The sequence below is a fragment of the Myxine glutinosa genome, chromosome 9 (assembly GCF_964187855.1).
Source record: "Myxine glutinosa chromosome 9, kmMyxGlut1.1, whole genome shotgun sequence".
In the NCBI taxonomy this organism is placed as follows: domain Eukaryota; kingdom Metazoa; phylum Chordata; class Myxini; order Myxiniformes; family Myxinidae; genus Myxine; species Myxine glutinosa.
In genome coordinates, this window is record NC_136269.1 from 91,321,733 (window position 1) to 91,344,022 (window position 22,290).

Here is a 22,290-nt window from a genome sequence, read left to right on the forward strand (position 1 = left end):
GTCCCAGGATTACCCACCCAAAATTTCGTTGCGATCGGTTCAGCCGTTTTGCGGTACCTGGGAACAGACGGACAGACAGACAGACGGACAGACATTTGGTGAATTATAGTAAGATTAAGATGTGGCGATCAATCAGCTCCATCCCTACCCCGTTTAGAATCCCGTGCAGACACGGGGCAACCTGCTAGTATATAAAACTTGCAGTTTATGATTCTATATGTTTGCACTGCAGATATTAGAGATGGGCCTAAATAACAAGCGGGTATTAAGGCCCAGATGGAGTAATTGCTTTAATCATTAACTCTGAATAGGTGGAGGGTGTAAATATTTTGGACTTTTGTACATTGGTATCTGATGTTATGATGGTTCGGGGTACATTGTTAAAATTTTTGTGAAATAAGTACTCTTCAGATTAGAAAGTAGTTTTTCTTAGGTGGGCCTTATTACCCACAATTCGCAGTTTGATTTCTCAAGCCAATTTGCAGTAGGATTTTGGCCTTCCATCTTTGGATTGTATTTGCAGATGAACCGCGGAATTTAGAAGTGAACGGATCGTTGGTGGTGGCGTCCGGAAGTCCACTGCGACTGCTTTTCCAGGCTGATGCTCGACCCCCGGCCCAGTTGCGATGGCTCATCCCAACTATCGGCCGGAAATGGACAAAGGAACAACTAGGTATAAACTTATCGGAAGAAGAAAAACACCTGAAATCTGAAATGACAGAGACGAGAGGACAAGTTCCCATTGGTCTCATTGGAATAGGGACACAACTGGAGCTAAACATCCAATCTGTTTCTGAAAAAGACGGTGGAGCATACTTTTGTCTTGCGCACAATGTCCACGGCGTGAGCACCACCAGTGTGTTTATCACAGTATCCGGTGAGTGGGCTGGACAGACCAAAGTAATTGTTGTAAAGTGTTGCTTGGTCTACACTAATCTAGTGGAAGTGTGTTACGTTTTTATCCTCTCTGAAAATAATTATACCTTTTACACCTGTATATGTGGGTGGTTCAAACATTACCTGGTTTATATACAGTACTCGTCATGACTGACGGACTCAACAATAATGTTCACTTTGAATTGATGTTACGAACAAACTTTTTAGTTCGTCAAAATGAGATCTTGGTCTCACTTGATATATCTGCATGTTCATCAACATGGCATCAACACGGACATTGAAAGAGGTGGATTTGGGGTGTATTACCTGGGTAGAAAATATCAAGGTTTTCGATGGTGTTTCTTTTTGTATAGATTTTTTAAATATTATGTTTTCTTTGTATTTTTTTTGTGCTGATTCAAATATTGTGCTTCGGAAAACAAGAACTGGTTCATAGGGTTTGGAAACTTTGCTCTTGGCAGGATTGCAGTCTTGTGGTTACCTCCGCCACCGAAGGTGGATGGAGGTTATGCTTTCACAACCACTGTCTGTTCCTCTGTTTGTTTGTCCGTTTGTCAGTCTGTGAATAAGATGTCTCAAAGTTGTGGACGGATTCGGACGAAATTTGGCAGAGAGGTAGCGTATGTGACGAGGACGAAATGATTTGATTTTGGTGAAGATCCGGATCCGGTTATAATAATTTTTTAAGTGATTCTTCACCATTTGGAGATAGGGCCAAAAACGACACATAGCAGGATATCTCAATAAGTTATGGACGGATTTGGATGAAACTTGGTGGAGAGGTTGGCTGTCTGACAAGGACGAATCGTTTTGATTTTCGTGAAGATCTGAATATGGATTCGGATATGAGAGTTATTAAACTTTCAAGTGATTCTTCACCATTGAGAGATCGAGCGAAAAGTGATATATAACATAGTTAAAAACGTTGTGGACGAGTTATGACAAAACTTGGTGGATGAGTTGGTTTGGTGACAAGAACAAGTCGATCAGATTTTGGTTCAGGTCCGAATCCAGATTCGGCCTATCGGTAGGATAGAAACCATAAACTGTTCAGCCTGGTGGAGGTATGTGCTCTACCGAGTGCCTTTCTAGTTTTTAATCTGTTATTTATTTACAAGTATACAAACCACAAATTTAGCTGCTGTCAACTCGGTGAGTTTCATCCTTTTTTGTTTCCACAGTCTTCAGACTGCTATGAGCCATACTGCTTCTTAGCTTTTTTTATCCCCCATATTTTTTAACCCTTCAACCCCAATAATTATTATAGTTTTTTATTTTAAGTTTTCTTCTGCTGTAGACTGATAGTGAATGAAATTTCCACTTGCTCGGTAGTCTATAATTCTCTGTTGTTCAGGAACAAGCTAGCTGTTTTCTCTGGGCTCAAATCTCTATTTTCCTACTTCATAGGGTGTTCAAAAAGTTGGATGAAGGAGATGCTAACAATAATCCAAGACACGAGAATGTTTTGTTGCTTTTCAAGATATAAATATTTATAGTTAGGAAAATAGATTGTGTACATAGTGCTCCAACTGCACTTGTATGTATGTATGTATGTATGTATGTATATATGTATGTATATATGTATTTGTGTACATTGTCTTCTGAAAGTATTCACACCCCTTGACTTTTTTCACATTTTGTTGTTACAGCCTGAATTTAAAATGGATTAAATTGACATTTCTTTTGTCACTGATCCCGTACAAAATACTCCGTAATGTCAAAGCAGATTTTTTTTTCTTTTAGAAATTTTAACAAAATAATTAAAAAGAAATGCAGAAATATCTAATTTGCATAAATATTCAACCCCACGAGTCAACACTTAATCGGAGCACCTATGGCAGCGATTACAGATTTGTGTCTTCTTGGGTATATCTGTATCAGCTTTGCACATCTGGATTTTGGAAGTTTCTCCAATTCTTCCTTACAGATTTGCTCAAGCTCTATCAAGTTCGATTGGGAACGTCGGTGAACAGCAATCTTCAAGTCTTTCCACAGATTCTCAATGGGATTCAAGTTGAGGCTTTGGCTGGTCCACTCAAGGACTTTCACGTTCTTGTTCTGAAGCAATTCCAGTGTTGCTTTCGCTGTATGCCTGGGATCATTGTAATGTTGGAACATAAATCTTTGTCGCAGTCTAAGGTCTTTTGCACTCTGAAGCAGGTTCTCCTCAAGGATTTGCCTGTATTTGGCTCCAGTCAAGGTTCCCTCTATCCTTACAAGTCTCCCAGTCCCTGCCACTGAAAAGCATCCCATAGCACAATGCTACCACCACCATGCATCACGGTAGGGATGGTGTTAGATGGGTGATGAGTTGTGCTCAGTTTCCGCCAGATGCAGTACTATGCATTCAGGCCAGAGAGTTTAATTTTTGTCCCATCAGACCACATAATATTTTGCCTCATGGTCTGAGTCTTTCACGTGCCTTTCTACAAACTCCAGGTGTGCTGTCATGTGCCCTTGTATCAGGAGTGGCTTCTGTCTGTCGACTCTCCCATAAAGCCTAGATTTGTGAAGTGCTGCAGAGAGTGTTGGCCTTCTAGTAGATTCTCCCATCTCAGCCAAGGAACTCTGTAGTTCTGTCAGTTGTTTTTGGGTTCTTCATCAACTCCCTGATAAAGGTCCTTCATGCCCGATTGCTCAGTGTGGTCTGAGGGCCAGCTCTAGGAAGAGTCTGGGTAGTTCCATATTCTTTCCTCCATTTCCTAATGATGGAGCTCACTGTGCTCTTCGGAACTTTCAACACTCTAGAAATTATTTTATACCCTTCCCCAGATTTATGCCTCCTCACAATTCTATCTGAGTTCTACGGACAGTTACTTGGACTGCATGTTGACATTCTGAGTTTGTTCTGACGTGCACTATTAACTAACTGTGGGACCTTTATAGAGAAAGAATTTTTTTTTTCTTCTGTTTTCTAATCATGTCCAATCAATTGAATTGGCCACAGGTGGATTCCAATCAAATTGTAGAGACATCTCAAAGATATCAGAGCAAAGGGGATGAATACTTATTGAATCAAGACATTTCAGCTTTTCATTTTTAATTATTCTGTAAAATTTTCTTTAATTAAAAAAAAAAATTAAATTCCACTTTGACATTATGGGGTATTATGTGCAGATCAGTGATAAAAATCTCAATTTAATCCATTTTAATTCAGGCTGTAATGCAACAAAATGTGAAAAAGTCCAAGGGTACTGTATATATATATATATTGTTGTGGATATGAGGATTGTGTTTTTTTGATTGTTTTATTCTGGACCCTCCTGCCTCCAGTTGTTGTATAAAGGTCAAAGGGCGTTCCCGTAGTTAATTCCATAAAGCATACACGAAGGACACCATATATCCCTGTTCAATAGTTATATCCTTATTATGTGTATTAGTGTAAGGCTGTGTCTTCCATTAATTTAAATACTCCATTGCACCAAGTGGAATAAGAGTAGATCCCCTTTCATTCACATTCCCCTTCCAACAATTGCCAACTGTTCCCTCCGCGACTCCATTCGCCACGAGGTCGACTTGGAGAAGAAGGGGGAGGAGCTGCTGACTCCTGGGCGTGCCCGCCCATCGTCATCAAGGGCGGAGCCAGAGGGCCGTGCCGACCAATCAGGGCCGAGGCGAGCTGACCGATGGGCGTGTCCTGGACACCAGCGGCTTGATCGCCTGCGGCGCTATAAAGAGCGCGCGCGAAAGCCTGGAAGTTGTTGTTTGACTAAGCAAGAGAAGTTGTTGTTGGACTGAGTTGGACTAAGCAAGAGAAGTTGTTGTTGGACTGAGTTGGACTAAGCAAGAGAGGTTGTTGTTGGACTAAGCAAGAGAGGAAGAGTTGGACTAAGAGTTGGACTGGGTTGGACTAAGAAAGAGAGAGGAGAGAAGGGGCGAAGCGAAGCAAAGAGAGAAAGAGTCCTGGAGTTTGTGAGAGAGGGAGAGAGAACCCGTCACGCCAGACCCACCACCAGCAGCGTTGGCTCCACCAAGCAGCTCCGACCCGTTACCCCGCGCACACGACAGGATCGGTGGCATCGGCGGCCGTCGAAGTCCAGCCCGACGTCCCGTGCGGGATCAAGCTCCAGCCAGCTCCGTGCCTTCCTCCCCCTCCAGCCACCCATCTCCTTCCAGCCAATCCACTCTGCAATTCCCCGTGTGAGTCCGTCTTGTTTGTTCTGTCCTGGGTTAAGTAAGACTGCATAGATAAGCTAGCGATTTTCACTGTGTCTCTGATTTCTTCTGTAAATTATTTTATTATCCTTCCTTCTTCCTTGGTTTCTTTTGGTTGTAAATAGCAAATAAATTATATCCGTATTCCCTACTTCTGTCTTCTTCTTCTTCACATCCTTCGCTTTAGTCTTTTCCCCATTGAATATCTGTGGCGCGATTTTGGCCAACGTTCAGGAATCGGGTTAGTCGGGGTAACTGTTCGGGCGCAGTGGCCATCCGCTCGGCAAACAACATCCTAGCCGTGTCCGTAACAATATATATATATATATATATATATATATATATATATATATATATATATATATATATATAAACACTACCTGTCAAACGTTTGAGAACGCCTCAATTTTTCCAGTTTTTATTGAAATTTACCCAGTTTAATGTCTCAATGTACTGTGAAAATAAACAATTGGAGATAAAAAAAGAAATCATAGAATCATTTTGTTTAACAAAATTTAATTTCAATTTTTGACTCGGCAATGTAGCCACCTTTTGCAGATATAATAACAGCCGAACACACTCGTGGCATTCTTTCTACAATGGAAATCAAATATTGTTCGGGAAGTTCTTCCCAACACTGTTGCAGAAGTTCCCACAAATGTGTTGCACTTGTAGGTTGCTTTGCTTTCACCCTTCTGTCCAGTTCATCCCAAACCAGCTCGATGGGGTTTAAGTCTGGAGACTGTGCTGGCCATTCCCTGATTTGAAGCCTACCGTCTTGTTCTTTTCCTCTCAGGTAGTTTTGACATAGCCTGGAGGTGTGTTTAGGGTCATTATCTTGCTGTAGGATGAACTCGTGACCAACTAGGCGTATACCAGAGGGTATTTCATGGCGCTGCAAAATGCTGTGGTAGCCCTTTTGGTTCAGGGTGCCAGTTACTCTGTGCAAGTTGCCGAATCTGGATCCAGCAAAAGAGCCCCAGACCATCACGCTTCCTCCTCCATGTTTGACAATTGGTGTCACACACTGAGGAACCATCCTTTCGCCTACTCGACGGCGTACAAAAACCCTGCGTGATGAACCAAAGATTTCAAATTTTGATTCATCGGTCCATAAGACCTTCTTCCAGTCTTCAGTAGTCAACTGGCGGTGCTTCATGGCCCAGGCAAGCCTCTTTTCTTATTTTGCCATCTTAGCAATGGCTTTCTTACTGCCACTCGACCTGTCAAACCTGCAGCTCGAAGTCTTCTCTTAAGAGTTGAAACTGAGACTTGCTTACTTCGACCAGTGTTAAGCTGTGCTTGAAGCTGTTGTCCTGTGAGCTGCCTATCACGCAAGCTGTTGACTCTCAGAAACGTGTCTTCTGATTCTGTGGTGGCTTTGGGTCTGCCAGACCTCTTCCTGTCAGAGTTTCCTCCAGTTTCCAGGTGCCTTTTGATGGTGTAGGTCACTGACACCTCGGCTTTCTTTGCAATTTCTCTAAAGGAAAGACCTACACTTTTAAGGGTTATAATGGTCTGTCTGTCTACCTTTGTTAATTGCCTTTTTCTCGCCATTATGATTGCAATATACTACTTCTTGCAGTGCAATATTGTCCAAATAATGCTTCAGAGGGTGTAATAACAGTCTGTTCCAATACTGCTTTTATACAGACAGGAACCTGGTGTTGGCTTAGCGGTTAGGGTGCCGCCTTGGGATCCTCGGATCCTGGGTTCGAATCCCGGTCGATCGCTGAATTTAACGCCAGGGGGGTTGACTCAGCCTGTCATCCTTCCGAGGTCGGCAAATTAAGTACCAGCTTGCTGGGATGAATGATCCCGGTGTGTACCCCGGTTTAGAATAGCTACACCATATCCCTGCGCATCGTAAGAGGCGACTAAGGGTTGGCGTCAGGAAGGGCATCCGGCCATAAAAACATTGCCTCAAACAGGGAACCATGATTGTCATGGGGCCCGCAAGGCTATCCCCCGCTCCAGCGGGGAAAATGGCCTTGAAAAAAACGATCATTCATACAGACAGGGGGTTTGTAATCACGTAATCAGCAGAGGTTGGGACACCTGTCGTAATTATTTGCATCGACTTTCAAGGCTTAATTTACTTACATTGCTGCAGAACAGCTGTAAGTTGTTAACCCATTACTTGTTCCTTGAAGAAGGCCTTTTTTTACAATATAACTGTGCAATTTACATTATTTTCCCGTTTTTGCTAACCTAAACTTTTTTTTTAAACCTCGAACAGTTTAATGTTTACCTTTGTGCCATTTCAGGTTATTCTCTGGACTTAAATTGCTTAAATTTCAATAAAAACTAGAAAAATTGAGGTGTTCTAAAACATTTGACCGGTCGTGTGTGTGTGTGTGTGTGTGTGTGTGTGTGTGTGTGTGTGTGTGTGTGTGTGTGTGTGTGTGTCCATATAAGTTTGTGACCCATCCTACCCTTGTAGTCAATCCAAAGTGGTGGTGTTGAGGGTAATAGTTCTGTCACCCAGAGCTAATCGGAAATTACTGAGTGGTAACGGAACTAAAGAGCTCTGTCTTATTCCCCACTTCTGATCTCGCACCCAGAGTCTTCTGCGAAGCATTTGAGCTTGGCTGGAGGATTAATAGGTGGATTTCTGGTACTTATCTGCATTGTGCTGGCAGGATTATTTACTTGGATGAAGCTGTGGGGTAAGATAAAGTGGAATTCGGTGAAACAGGAATGTAACCAATCCAATAAAGGTGGCACATCATTTGTCTATTACAAGATAATCACACGTTTGCACAAACAACCAGACCTGTGTACAAATATAAATCCCATGTTATCAATTGAAATTTAGACCTTGAATCACCAAAATTGATTTTTCCCTTTTGTGGTTACAGGAGGACGAGACAGATCTACGGATCAGATCAACTTGGCAGCTTCTTTACCAGATATGGAAGTGTACAATGGATTCTCAATTGTGGACCAACCACAGGGCTTGGTTTTACAGCAGGTAAGAGGGCAAGGAGTCGTGGATAATGGTAAGCATTAGCAACATGAGAGGCGATGGTAGAGCAAACTTCACAACACAGCTAATAATTAGCTCAACAGTGTTGCAATTTTAAAGCAATTTTATTAAGCAACTAGCAGAAGTACCCGGCATTGCCGGGCGGGGGAGGGGAGGGGGATGGGGAAGGGGAGGGGAGGGGAACGGGGGGAGAGCGAGCCCCTTGGTAAAGCGAACGATTTTTTTTCCCATAGCGTCTATAGCGTCATAGCGATTTTTTTTTTTCATAGCGTCATAGCGTTCACAGCGTCATAGCGTCATAGCGTTCATAGCGTCATAGCGTTCATAGCGTCATAGCGATTTTTTTTTTCATAGCGTCATATCGTTCATAGCGTCATAGCGATTTTTTTGTCATAGCGTCATAGCCTTTCATAGCGTTCATAGCGTTCATAGCGTTTCATAGTGTCATAGCGTTCATAGCGTCATAGCGATTTTTTTTTCATAGCGTCATAGCGTCATAACGTTCATAGCGTCATAGCGTTCATAGCGTCATAGCGATTTTTTTTTTCATAGCGTCATATCGTTCATAGCATCATATCGTTCATAGCGTCATAGCGTTCATAGCGTCATAGCGTCATCACGTGATCACTCTGAGCGAATCAGCGCCCACCTGCTCTGATTCCGTTGATTCCGTGCGCTGAAATGCGCTGAGGTAAATATGAATAAAAAATATGGATCGTCAAATATTTTGAGTTCGGCCATGTTCGTCCCAGGCTCAATGGCCATGTCTATGTCAAATATCAAGCACGTAAGCCTCTCCGTTTAGGAGTCTATCGGTAACATACACACACACACACACACACACACACACACACACACACACACACACACACACACACACACACACACACACACACACACACACACACACATTGTGTTTTATATATATAGATAGCAGTGATTTAAAAAATAATAATCCCTTTCTCGTTAACTTGTGAATAGGTGCACACACTGGTCGTTCCAAGTTTCAAGATAAATACGGGCATAATTTAATGGAGTTCGTCATTATTAGTTTTTCAAATAATAAAATAAAGAAAGGACCAACTCGTAGATGGGAAAGAGCAGATTTAGCTTCAAGCATTTCACCCATGACCCCCAGACTTCCTCAGGCCTCTGTCCCCAAATTCCAGCATATGCAGCTATCCTGCCCATCTTTTCAGCCTTAGTAGATGGAAACTTTTTGTTCCGGGGCAGTGCTCATCAAGCAGCTTCTTTTCTCGACTTGGAAGGCAAACTGAACTTGGGGAAGCCTTATATAATGCTGCAGAGACCACAGTAATTGTCTGTCATTAGGTAAGCCAGAAAAATTGAACTTTCCGACCTGCCTTTTTCTTCCAAGACCTGTTGAAGCTGGTAAATTGGTCTCTTATGTTCTCCTTCCATACCTTCTCTCTACAGACGGCTCTACATCTTACAAAGCAGAATGGTTGCAAGTCAGAATTTTCTTTGAAATTGAGAGTCCCCAAGCTATCTCTTTGGGCCTGGCCTATTTGTTTTCACTGTTCTACTGCCACCTGGACCCCTTGAGTTTTCCACTCAAGACTGAGGTGGAGAAGGTCATGAATGACTTTGATATTTCCTTCGCATGGCATCATTTCCCGCATTCTCAAAACATGTTGTGCCGAACTGGCATTTCCTCTTTTCATTCCTTTTATCAGGTTCTTCATTTCAAGCTGCCTCGTCCGTTTGGATGCTGCGCTTCATCATCGCCATACACAAGAAGGGTACAAAGATAGAGACGCCTTCATTTACAGACTGGTCAATCTGACTTCCATAATGAGCATATTCACTGTTGATATATTAATCATTCCATCTCTCCAATGGTTTAATCACTGATCACCATTTTGGGACTCGTTTACCAACACTCATCCTCATATTTAATTTTTGGCATGCGGTTTCTTTACTCAGAACAATAGATGGACATCGGGAATGTCAAGTGAGAGGCAGGTTTGTGTTTTTGAATATATCCCTTGCCTTCTACATACTCTGGCCAACAAACCTCTGCTCACCAAGCTCTATGCTCGGGGCATTCAAGGATGTCTTCATGCCTGGCTGACTTCCATCAATAATGCAAACGGCATGTAGCTCTTGATATAAAATGGTCCACACAAATGTTTTACCTGTTGAGGTGTGTGTGTGTGTGTGCACCAGCCAATGCAGTGCCTTGGGCCCAATTATCATGTTTTTCATTGATGATGATTTCTCTTTGCTTGGAAAATTCCCTTTGCTATTTTGCAAATCATCAACATTACGTCAAAGAGCTTTCCATCAAAGTGACAGAGTGGAAGCAGCTTCATCCTTCACAGCAGACCTCAAAAAGACCAAAAGCTGCCCAATAACTGGGACCTGACTTGTAATCAAGGTACTTCAACAGATTTACACTCTAATATGAGGAATGTCAAACAAACCCATCTGTCAAATTTCATGATCAACCTCAGAGGTTCAGCCTCTTGAACTCTCAGCAATCACCATCAGTCATTATATTTCTCTTGGGCAGATCATATCTCCAAGTCGCTGTTAAAGTAAAACGAGGAATTTGGGTACAGACTGGTCATTTTGCACCAGGTAAAATCCTTCTTTGGTTATTCAATACTTCTCATAGGTGTGTAAAGCATTTGATCATAGCATAATGATCTCTGGGCTCTGTCCCCCAAATATTCCTACAGGTCGCACAAGATCTGCCTGCAACCCTCTGATGGTCAAACTGCCGAAATCTCGGCTCTCTGCTCACCTTCACTCTTTCATTCCTCTTTTCTCCCGCCTCTGGAACAAACTCCCTCACTCCCTTCAATCCCACTCCTCCCTCCAGGTCTTTAAAACAGCTGTTCACCACCATCTCTTATCCTCCCCCATCCAAAACCTTGATCTTTTCTACCCCCACTAATTCACCCCAGATCCACCTTGTTTGAAATTCCAACTTCTTTCCTGGAAGTCCTGGCAGTGTCCATATGTTTTATACCTCTCCCACCCCCCCCTTCCCATGCCTCCCCCCCAAAGCCCTCTCCCTCCCACAGATCTCTCGATGTCTCCATGTCTCTCGGTCCCTGCTCTCAAATGTTGTGTTTGTGTCCTCCCCCTCTCTCCCCATCTTGTCTACCGCTTCCGATGTTTTGTTTTATGTGTCGGTTTGTCTGTTTGTCTTTCTGTGTGATTAATGTTCGCTCTTTCACGAGCCTCGATCTTGTATACAAAAAAAAAAAAAAAAAATGGAGTATTGTTCTCCCTCTGAAAATCATAGGCATCTCCTATCTCACTGTGGATTCCTGAAGGCTGCTATAGCAGCCATCGGGAGGCTGCTATATCACACTGCAAATTGCCTTCTCACTGGAGACTGATTGGTATTCTTTTCATCTTCTCCCAGGACTCATCTTGTCTTATTCACATCTCCAGTGCTTCGAGTTTGCATCTCACCACAATCTTTTGTTATCTCACATCTCCATGCATAATTTCTTCTTGTTTGGGAGAGTGAGTTTGGAGTGGGGTGTTCACACCTATCTACTGCAATAATCCGCCTTCTCTTTCTGGTCAAAAGGTCATGTTTGTCGAATGTCCACTTGTTTTCTTCCACCATTTGTCTGCCAAAAGTCTTGTCGTCTGTTGTGTTTTTTCTCCTCCCTGAGCATTAACTTTGATGTGAAGAATATAAACAAAATACTCTTGCTCCTATGAATATCCAATCTTAAATGCTTTCCCTTGGTCTCTTAGCTAATTTTCTTGCATCCCTAAGAATTCTTTTTGCAGTCTGAGCCAATCCCAGGAAACATAGATTGATCATACAACTTTTCAATGAGCTTAAATTTCTTCATCAAATAGTCTTAAAACATAATGTGTTTACATGTGAAATAAAGCCTCTGGAAAGTTATTTCTGTTTTCACAAAACTTCACTCTTTCCATTTTATTCAAATGTTTATATAACAGGATTCTTCTTCTTGAAATGTGGATGTATGATTATATTGATCACTTTATGTACATAACTTATTATAAGAGTAGTTTAGAGTAAAGTGGGATTGTTGAATTTAGTGACAATTTTTTTTTTTTTTTTTTTTTTTTTGTATACTGAATCGAGGCTCGTGAAAGAGCTAACATTTACTTCACAAACAAATCAACCAGACAAACAAAATATATAAAAAGAGGGAGCGGAAGACAAGATGGGGAGAGAAGGGGAAGCACACAACCACAACATTTGAGAGCAGGGAGAAGTGTGGGAGGGAGAGGGCTTGGGGGCAGGAGGCGTGGGAAGGGGAGGGGGGGGGGGGGGACAATATAGAGTAGAGTGGGATTTTTAAAGTTAGTGACAGTTTAGAGTAGAGTGGGATTGTTGAATTTAGTGACGGTATAGAGTGGAGTGGGATTGTTGAATTTAGTGATAATTTAGAGTAGGGTGAGATTGTTCAATTTAGTGACAGTATAGAGTAAAGTGAGATTGTTGAATTTAGTGACAATATAGAGTAGAGTGGGATTTTTAAAGTTAGTGACAGTTTAGAGTAGAGTGGGATTGTTGAATTTAGTGACGGTATAGAGTGGAGTGGGATTGTTGAATTTAGTGATAATTTAGAGTAGGGTGAGATTGTTCAATTTAGTGACAGTATAGAGTAGCGTGGGATTGTTGAATTTAGTGACAATATAGAGTAGCGTGGGATTTTTAAAGTTAGTGACAGTTTAGAGTAGAGTGGGATTGTTGAATTTAGTGATAATTTAGAGTAGAGTGAGATTGTTCAATTTAGTGACAGTATAGAGTAAAGTGAGATTGTTGAATTTAGTGACAATATAGAGTAGAGTGGGATTTTTAAAGTTAGTGACAGTTTAGAGTAGAGTGGGATTGTTGAATTTAGTGATAATTTAGAGTAGAGTGGGATTGTTGAATTTAGTGATAATTTAGAGTAGAGTGGGATTGTTGAATTTAGTGACAGTATAGAGTAGAGTGGGATTGTTGAATTTAGTGACAGTTTAGAGTAGAGTGGGATTGTTGAATTTAGTGATAATTTAGAGTAGAGTGGGATTGTTGAATTTAGTGATAATTTAGAGTAGAGTGGGATTGTTGAATTTAGTGACAGTTTAGAGTAGTGTGGGATTGTTGAATTTAGTGATAATTTAGAGTAGAGTGGGATTGTTGAATTTAGTGATAATTTAGAGTAGAGTGGGATTGTTGAATTTAGTGATAATTTAGAGTAGAGTGGGATTGTTGAATTTAGTGATAATTTAGAGTAGAGTGGGATTGTTGAATTTAGTGACAGTTTAGAGTAGAGTGGGATTGTTGAATTTAGTGATAATTTAGAGTAGAGTGGGATTGTTGAATTTAGTGATAATTTAGAGTAGAGTGGGATTGTTGAATTTAGTGACAGTCTAGAGTAGAGTGGGATTGTTGAATTTAGTGATAATTTAGAGTAGGGTGGGATTGTTGAATTTAGTGACAGTTTAGAGTAGAGTGGGATTGTTGAATTTAGTGATAATTTAGAGTAGAGTGGGATTGTTGAATTTAGTGATAATTTAGAGTAGAGTGGGATTGTTGAATTTAGTGACAATTTAGAGTAGAGTGGGATTGTTGAATTTAGTGATAATTTAGAGTAGAGTGGGATTGTTGAATTTAGTGATAATTTAGAGTAGAGTGGGATTGTTGAATTTAGTGACAGTTTAGAGTAGAGTGGGATTGTTGAATTTAGTGATAATTTAGAGTAGAGTGGGATTGTTGAATTTAGTGACAGTCTAGAGTAGAGTGGGATTGTTGAATTTAGTGATAATTTAGAGTAGAGTGGGATTGTTGAATTTAGTGATAATTTAGAGTAGAGTGGGATTGTTGAATTTAGTGATAATTTAGAGTAGAGTGGGATTGTTGAATTTAGTGATAATTTAGAGTAGAGTGGGATTGTTGAATTTAGTGATAATTTAGAGTAGAGTGGGATTGTTGAATTTAGTGACAGTTTAGAGTAGAGTGGGATTGTTGAATTTAGTGACAGTTTAGAGTAGAGTGGGATTGTTTAATTTAGTGACAGTTTCGAGTAGAGTGGGATTGTTAAATTTGTTTAAAAAACAACAAAAACAATCTCCATCTTCATTTTGCCCATGTGTCTGTAGGGTCAAGATTGCTCTTATATAAATTTAGAGCCGAATGTATATGAAGTCATCCCCACCCCAAGCCTTAAGAGTCTGCCTGCCGTGTACTCACAACCTTGTTTGTCCAAGGATCCACCTGAAGTGGGGTGCTCTTCACAAATATCTGCCATTTGCTTCGAAAATGGTGTCTCAGAGGACCATCCCAAAGCCTTGACTTCCTCTGCCATAACTGGTCAGAACGACATTTACTCAGAAATAGATTCCTTGCAGGACTCTTTTGAGTATTCAACCTCTGCTACCCTGTCTGATTGTGACTACACCTATCCAGATATTGATCCACCTGAAGAAAAGCTCTCCAACTCTTTACCTCTTGAGCCCCAATATACAGAAGTCTCGGAGAATTTACATGATAATGTGGAAGTTTCCCTTTAGTTTGCAGCAGTCAGTAAATCATGCGCACGGAATCTTTTGTTCTTTTAAACTTGTTTATTGCTAATTTTGAGTGTTCCCTCGGTGCATTTTTAATCTTATTATTATAGCCCTAATTAGGTTTACTTGTTGAGAATCCTAAGATCTCAATATTTATTTCCCAATTACCTTCAGAACTCTGACTGGGCCACGAAATGGCAACTACTATTCCCACATCACGTGTATAAGCCTAGTGTTGGCTGAACGGTTAAGGTGGGTGGCTTACGATCCTCGGGTCTTGAGGTCAAGCTGCTGTTGTGCCGTTGAATTAACACCAGATGGGTCGACTCAGCCTGTCATTCTTCCAAGGTTGGCAAAATGAGTGCCAGGTGGCTGATAAGGGGGCATTGCATCGACACAGCCTCGCCCCCAGAAAACGATGCAGTCAAGCAGTCACTGGCTGCATACAAATAGATAAATGAATAAAAATCACGTGTTACAGTTTGTGTTTTGTACCAGCAGTAATGAACTGCAGAAAGGACCTGTATTCAAATGCAAATTAACCAAAGGTTTCATTCACCAAGCACAGTTATTGTCAAGCAAAGTCAAGTTATTGACAAATGATTTTCAATCATACTGGAGATGGTGCATAAAAGTTTTACGATAAGAGTTAATAAACAGACTGGACTGACATATTGCATAAATGGTTGAGTATTGTTGTTGCAGGAAATAAAAAGAATGTGGTGTGTTTCTTTGTGATTTAGTTATTTCCATAACCATTAGCCAAGCAATTTACTTGTAGAAATTTTTGACCCAAAAGCATCTCGAGCTCGAGGTGTGTGTGTGTGAGAGATCAGTTCAACTATTACGATTTGCAGAAATACATCGATTTCAGTGAGTTACAAGCATTAACAAAAATGTATACGTGGATATACAAGGAACTTTGATGCAGGAGGAGGCCATTTGGCCCATTGTGTCTGCGTTGTATTGGTCCTGTATAATATATCTGTCTATATACATGGAATAAATGTGTGCGGTATCGGTGTGTCTCCTCCATAACTCCAAAACCATGAAACCTCACTGCCTGAAACTTCACATGCATACTAAAGGAACTCCAAAGAAGTGCATGAACGAAAACTTGGTGTTGGGGGAGGGGAATTTAAACAGCCCTTTTGAAGATTTAATTAACGGTCTTTATTAAATACATGCATTACCCTTGGTCAGCCCGCGTTCACCTCGCAGGGGGCTTAATCCGTCAGCCTAATTAAACCGCTTTGCCTTGAAACAGGAAAATACATTGATCAATGTACAAAGTTCAGGCCCCACCTGCCTGCGTTGAGCCCCACAGTGTCGGTGGTGCCTCGCTCGCTGAAAATGTGCAATTTATTTTTTACACAACTTTTTCCATTTTTGTGCGATCTGCTTTCATTATATCACCTGTCACTTTGATAGATAGAAACATATATAAGGTAAACAAAGTATTATTCAACTGTTTTGTTTGAGTGCCTAAGCCACCTGATGAGTTCTCTACCAGCTTTGTTATCTACACCCTTCCATGGCGGTACCACGGCTCATTTCTCCATGGGGACATCACTGGAGTTAGGAAGGCAAAATAAATTTGAGGATTAGAGTGAGTTAAGCAACTACGAGTTCAAGAGAATTGCAAAATGTTTACAGAGGCTACAAAGCAATGAATCTCCACACCACGATAGGATGGCTCTAAGAGGTACACACTCGCTCTGAGTTGTCTAGCCTGGGTTCAATTCCCGACCCAGCTATATACTCTCATCCCGGTGTTTCACAGGCAGGTGATTCATCAATGTGTGTGCCGTCTCTCAGATGGACGTTAAACTGGGTGTCATATCTGCCGGAATTTCTCCTCCCTCTCCCTCCACTCCCCGTCTTCACTCTCCCTGCTCTCTCCATTGACCATTCAGAAGCAAAAGGGCAAGACAGTGGGATCTCCCAGGATTGAAGCACATGTTCCAACTCGGGAGTTCATAGAACATGACACCCCATGCAGAGTTTAATTTTTCTTCAACTTTATAAAATAATGATTTTAGCCAAAAGTTGGATTAAAAATAAATCCAAAAGTTTATTGCTGTTGAAGTACGTAGTCCAGAATCGGTCCAGAACACCACCCTTATACACCATTCCACTGAACCTTCATTTAAGTTGAAGTACGTACTTCAAACTGGAGGTTTGGAAGTATGATGAAGGCGATTTGTGTTTTCCAGTCTTCAAGTATATACAACAACAACATGCATTTTAAGGCCATTTTCCCTGCTAGAGCGGGGGTTAGCCTTGCGGTCCCCATGACAATCTTCTCCATCTTGCCATATTTTCTGCATCTCTCCTTGTTAACCCCCTTGCCCGCATTTCTTCTTCCACCATCTTTAGCCAAGTCTTTCTCGGTCTTCCCCATCCTCTAATTCCTTCTACATTCATTTCCATCACTCTTCTCAACCAGTCACTTTCAGCCTTCCTCAACACATGACCAAACCATCTCAACCTGATCCTCTTTACAGCATCAATCACAGGCTCTATTCCCATCATTTTTTGCAATTCATCATTTGTCTTCCTCTCTCTCAACGATACTCCGCACATCCATCGAACCATTCGCATTTCCACCCTTTCCAACCTTCGTTGCTGCTCTACGTTCATTATCCATGTCTCGCTCCCATAAATCATAACACTTCTCACACATGCAGCATACACCTTTCCGTTCAGCTTCAACGACACTCCCCTCCTCATCAGCATGCCACTCAGTTCCCGAAACTTCTTCCGTGCACATCTCACTCTAGCAACCGTTGCCGAGTCTGATCCACCTTCTCCATTCAGCATGTCTCCGAGGTAGCAAAATGTTTTCACACCTTCCAGCTTCACGCCGTCTCCAAGATCCAACTCAACATTTCCTCCATCTGCAGCTCCCTCTGTGCACACCTTACATTTGAATGTAGCTGCCACACTGGTTAATGACCCTCTCAGACCACTACATTTTTGATGAACCCACTCAGCGCACATTGTACATTGAATGGAGTTCACTCCGACACCCTTCCTGCACAGAGCACAGGGCCACTTCCCAGTTCTTTCCACCTCACCACATGCTTTACCACTTGCCATCACCTTCCTCTTTCTGATATTCACCTTCAGACCTTTTGTCTCCATACATTCCTTCCACTTGTTCATCTTTTCCTTCAGGCCGTCCATGCTTTCCGCAATCAACACCAGATCATCTACATACAACAACGGCCACGGTAAACCCTCCTTTACGTTCTGAGCCAGCACCTCCATCACAGCTACAAATAGTATTGGACTTAGTACCGACCCCACATGCACTCCCACCTTCACCTCAAACTCACCACTGTTCCCGTCCTTCGTCCTTACAGCTGTGCGCGCTCTTTTGTACATTCCCATCACTACTCTGATCAACCATTCCTCCACTTCTAAATTCCTCAATGCCCATGTCAATACTTCACGTGGAACCCTATCGAATGCTTTCTCCAGATCAACAAACCCAAGAAACAACTTCTTCTCTTCTCCATGTACTTCTCCTGCAACTGACTCACAATAAAGAGCGCGTCTATCGTTCCTCTTCCTGGCATAAATCCAAACTGCATTTCGTCGATCTTCACCTTCTTCCTTATCCTCCTCTCCAACACCCTTTCCAATACCTTCATTCCATGCTCCAATAACTTTATCGCTCGATACGAGCCACACGCCAGAGGATCACCTTTCCCCTTGTATAGAGGGACGAGGGTACTCAGTTCCCAAACCACTGGAATGCGGCCTTCTTTCACCACCAGATTACAGATCTCTGTCATTCTCTTCACACCCCAACTTCCTGCTGCCTTCAACATATCTCCCACAACTCCCGTCGGCCCTCCCGCTTTTCCACTCTTCATTGCTTTTATCGCTTTCTCAACTTCCTTCTCAGTTAACTTCTCTGCCGGTCCTAAAATGGGTTGCTCTCTATGTTGCCATCACATTCATTCTCTGTATTCAACAGCATTTCCATATATCTTTTCCATCTTCCTTTAATTCCACCTGGGTCCACAACGATTTGTCCCACTTCATCCTTCAAGCAACTCACCCCCATCACATCACACCTCTCTTTCGCTATCTGCTTTGCAATCCTGAATACTGCTCTCTGACCCTCTTCCGAATCCAAGCGTTCTCCGAACATTTTCCTACATGCCTCCTGCACCTTTGCTATCTCTTTCTTTGCAGCCTTCTTGGCTGCCTTATAACTTTCATGCTCTGCTGTTTCTGCTCCCGTACCCTTTGCCTTCTGCCACTCCTTGAATTTCTTCCTCTTCTCGTCAATCCTCTTTCCAACTTCATCATCCCACCACCATGTTTCCGAGTGCCTCGGTGGTCCTTTTGTCCATCCACATACCTCACCAACGGCTCCCAACAGACTAGCTTTCATTGACATCCAACCACTTTCAAGCTCAACCACATCATCCTCTACCCTACTCAGCCTCTCTTTTAATGCCTCCCTTACTGTCACCTCTTTCAACCTCCACACCTTCATTCTCGGGTGTGGAGGTGTGGAGGTTGCAAATCACCTGCCGAGCTGTCCTCGCTCCTTTCACCCTTATGTCGCAGACAACCAAGTGGTGCTGTGAAACAGCCTCCTCCCCCAGGATCACCTTTGTGTCCCGGAGGTGCCCTCCTATCTCGCCTACGCACCATCAGGTAGTCAACGGTTGTCGCCGACCCACCTGACGTGTATGTAACAAGCTTATTATCTTCTTTCTGGAACTGAGTATTGCAAATCAACAAATCAGCTCCATCAGCAAACTCCAAAATCCTTTCACCTTCTCCATTTCTCACACCATATCCATAACCCCCATGCACTCCCTCAAAACCATCCATACTCCTTCCCACATGTCCATTTAGGTCTCCTCCTACCACAACAACTTCCTCATCTTTCACGTTTTCCATCAGATTCTCTATCGCACACCAGAACTTGTCCTTTTCTTCATCGCTCCGACCAACCTGCGGAGCATATCCCGAGATGACGTTCACCAAGAGCTTTCCAATCATCATTTTCACCATCATCAACCTATCACTCACTCTAGTCACATTCACCACACTGTCTACAAACTCCTCAGAAAACAGGACACCAACACCATTCACACCCTCCGGGCACCCTTACCACACAAACTTGTATTTCTGTCCCTGCCTACCCTTCACCATTCTCACACCACTTCCCTTCCATCTCGTCTCTTGCACACAACATATTGTTGCGAATATGGAATTTGGCCTCCATATCCGCTTGTAAATATTCCCCTATTTCCCCAATACTCCCCAACTATCCCCAATCCCCCATTCCCTAGTCCCATTGTCTGTAAACAACACTCTGTAGAACCGACCTTCCCCTTTTTCCCCCATTAAATGTCGTGTCCAGGTCCACCGCATCTCACGTAGACAACTTTCGGACATCTTGCTAGTTATTCTTAGTCTATGTCAGTTAAGGACTCCTTTCCATTAATTCTGACTCTTCGTTGCACCAGAATGTGATTATATGGCACCAGTAGTGAGTTTAGGACCTTCCCATACCTCCTTCCATCTTCTTCCCCAAACAACAACAACAACAACTACAGCTACAACAACAACAACAACTACAGCTACAACAACAACTACAACCACGGCGCGTGGGGGGAGTGTGCGTCCTCCCACCAGCTCGGTTAGCCGCCATGACCATGCGCTCCACGGGGTTACCACGAAGGGGCTCCCTGTCAGCCCCTCGTCAAGGGCGGAGCCGGTAACCCCCCCGCATGCACCCAATGAGAAGCAACGAGCCGATTCCATCTGGGGCGGAGCTAACGAGCCGAGGGCGTGTCACTCCCCGCCGGATATACGCAGCGACTGACCGGATGTGAGGTCAGATGCGCCCCGAGCTTGAGAAGACAAGAGAGCCACCTCCAAGCGCTGAGAGACCTCCTGCATCTTTTGGGCCGCGCTATCCTGTCCCTGAGCACAAGGTGCACCTTGTGCTGGCCATCGAATACCCGCTTTCCTTGCCATCAATCCCCGTGTGAGTCAGTTTTCGTCCTGTTTATCTGTGGTCTGTCGGGTTAATATAAGATTGTGTCTAAGTGCCTATCTTCCTTTGCTGTCCCTCTTGTAGTTGTAATCTAACCTTCCGAACGAATATAATCTCCTCCGGAGGTCTTGAGAACCGTATCCCTGGTGTCGTGTCATTTTAATCCCAGCCGTGTGTCTTCTCCTTCATTGATCTGGCGTAGCGCGATTAGTCAACGTTCGGGTATAATCGGGTAACTTGTGCAGACGTGGTCATACCAAACCGCTCGGTAAATAACATCTAAGCCGCGTCTGTAACAATATGTCCACTCTTCTTCTGACCAATACTTCCACCACTTCTCCTGATCTCCCTGTCATTGTCCCTACATTCCATGTCCCAAACCTCAGAAACCGATCTCCACTTCGGGCTGTACCCTGCCCATATGTAGTTGTAATTGTCATGGTTCTCTTTTTAAGGCAATGTTTTTTTATGGCCGGATGCCCTTCCTGACGCCAACCCTCTTAGTCGTCTCTTATGACACGCAGGGATATGGTGTACCTATTCTAATCCAGGGTACACACTGGGAAACGTTTAAAACATGGACATTCTGGGAGGGGGGGGGGGGGTGTTGAGGGGGTGGGGGGAGGGAGGGCATTACGGCTGCGGCGGCCCCGCCAGCACCACGCCATGTTTGCCCGGTCAGCACCTCGGCGGCCCGGTCAGCACCACACCCTTGGAAAGGACTTCGATACACGTCGGCCCGGTCGGCCCAGAACCTGGTGCGAAGTCCAAGGACATCAGCACGTCATCCGAAAACAGCTCCGGTTGGTGCGAACCACTCGGTCAATGGCGCGAACCAGGTCCCGACACGCCCTTGCTCGCTTGGCCCCGATGAAGGCCTCGCTGGGTGTTCTCCAAACAGGGGCAGAATCGCCCAAGTCGCGCTGGATTTCGGCGGCGGAAAGCAACCACGAAGCGACGATATTCGGTCGGGCACATTTGATGTCCTGGGCGGCTTGATCAAACAAAACTTGTTCAGAAATTGCAGCTTGACCTGAAGCTGCGCTCACGGCTGAAGCAGGAGGTAGCAGAGCCCCTCTTACATACTGCTCTTCAAATATATAATTTAATATAAATAGAATAAAGATAGTAAAGTTGTATAAATTAATTGAATCCAGTTTTACCACCGTTTTACCTCAGTGGCTATTACATCACTCTACCACATTACATTAATTAATCAGTGCCTGTCGCATGTGTCCATTATGACATCTTTAAAAACAGTAAATTAACTATTTGGAATAATTTCCAATTTTGTTTGATTGCCAGACTGGCAGACAGAGTAAAACTGGCAGAGTAAAAAACATTATCTCACTCCGAACTCGTATGTGCGAACAGGACAAATTCAGAGACAAAGTCCTGTAAAATGAAAGACTTGTCTTCCTATTCTTGCTTTGATCCATTTTCAAAATAAAACATTCATTTTCAATAAGTTGTCCCTGATGATAAACTGAGGGTCATAAATTGATAAGACAGACAGACGTTGGACATGAACCAATTCACATCACCCCATTTTTTGCTCCATGTGCATGGGGTAATAATCAGAGCAGAGTCTAATAATTATTAGACTTATTTAGATTATTAGAACATTATAATGTTCAGATAAGCAGAGAAAGAGAGACGCAGCTTTTGTCTGCCTATTAGAGGGACGGGGGTACAT

General features: G+C 42.9%; 1 protein-coding gene across 1 annotated transcript; it reads left to right on the forward strand.

The window, feature by feature from the left end:
• The first annotated feature begins 362 nt into the window (after positions 1-362).
• LOC144893694 (uncharacterized) lies at positions 363-15,022 on the forward strand. Its single transcript, XM_078785056.1, has 5 exons — positions 363-372; positions 524-877; positions 7,617-7,721; positions 7,914-8,026; positions 14,153-15,022. Exons 1-5 carry the CDS (start codon positions 363-365, stop codon positions 14,561-14,563), a joined length of 993 nt encoding a protein of 330 aa, XP_078641182.1. The 3' UTR covers positions 14,564-15,022.
• Positions 15,023-22,290: the final 7,268 nt, after the last annotated feature.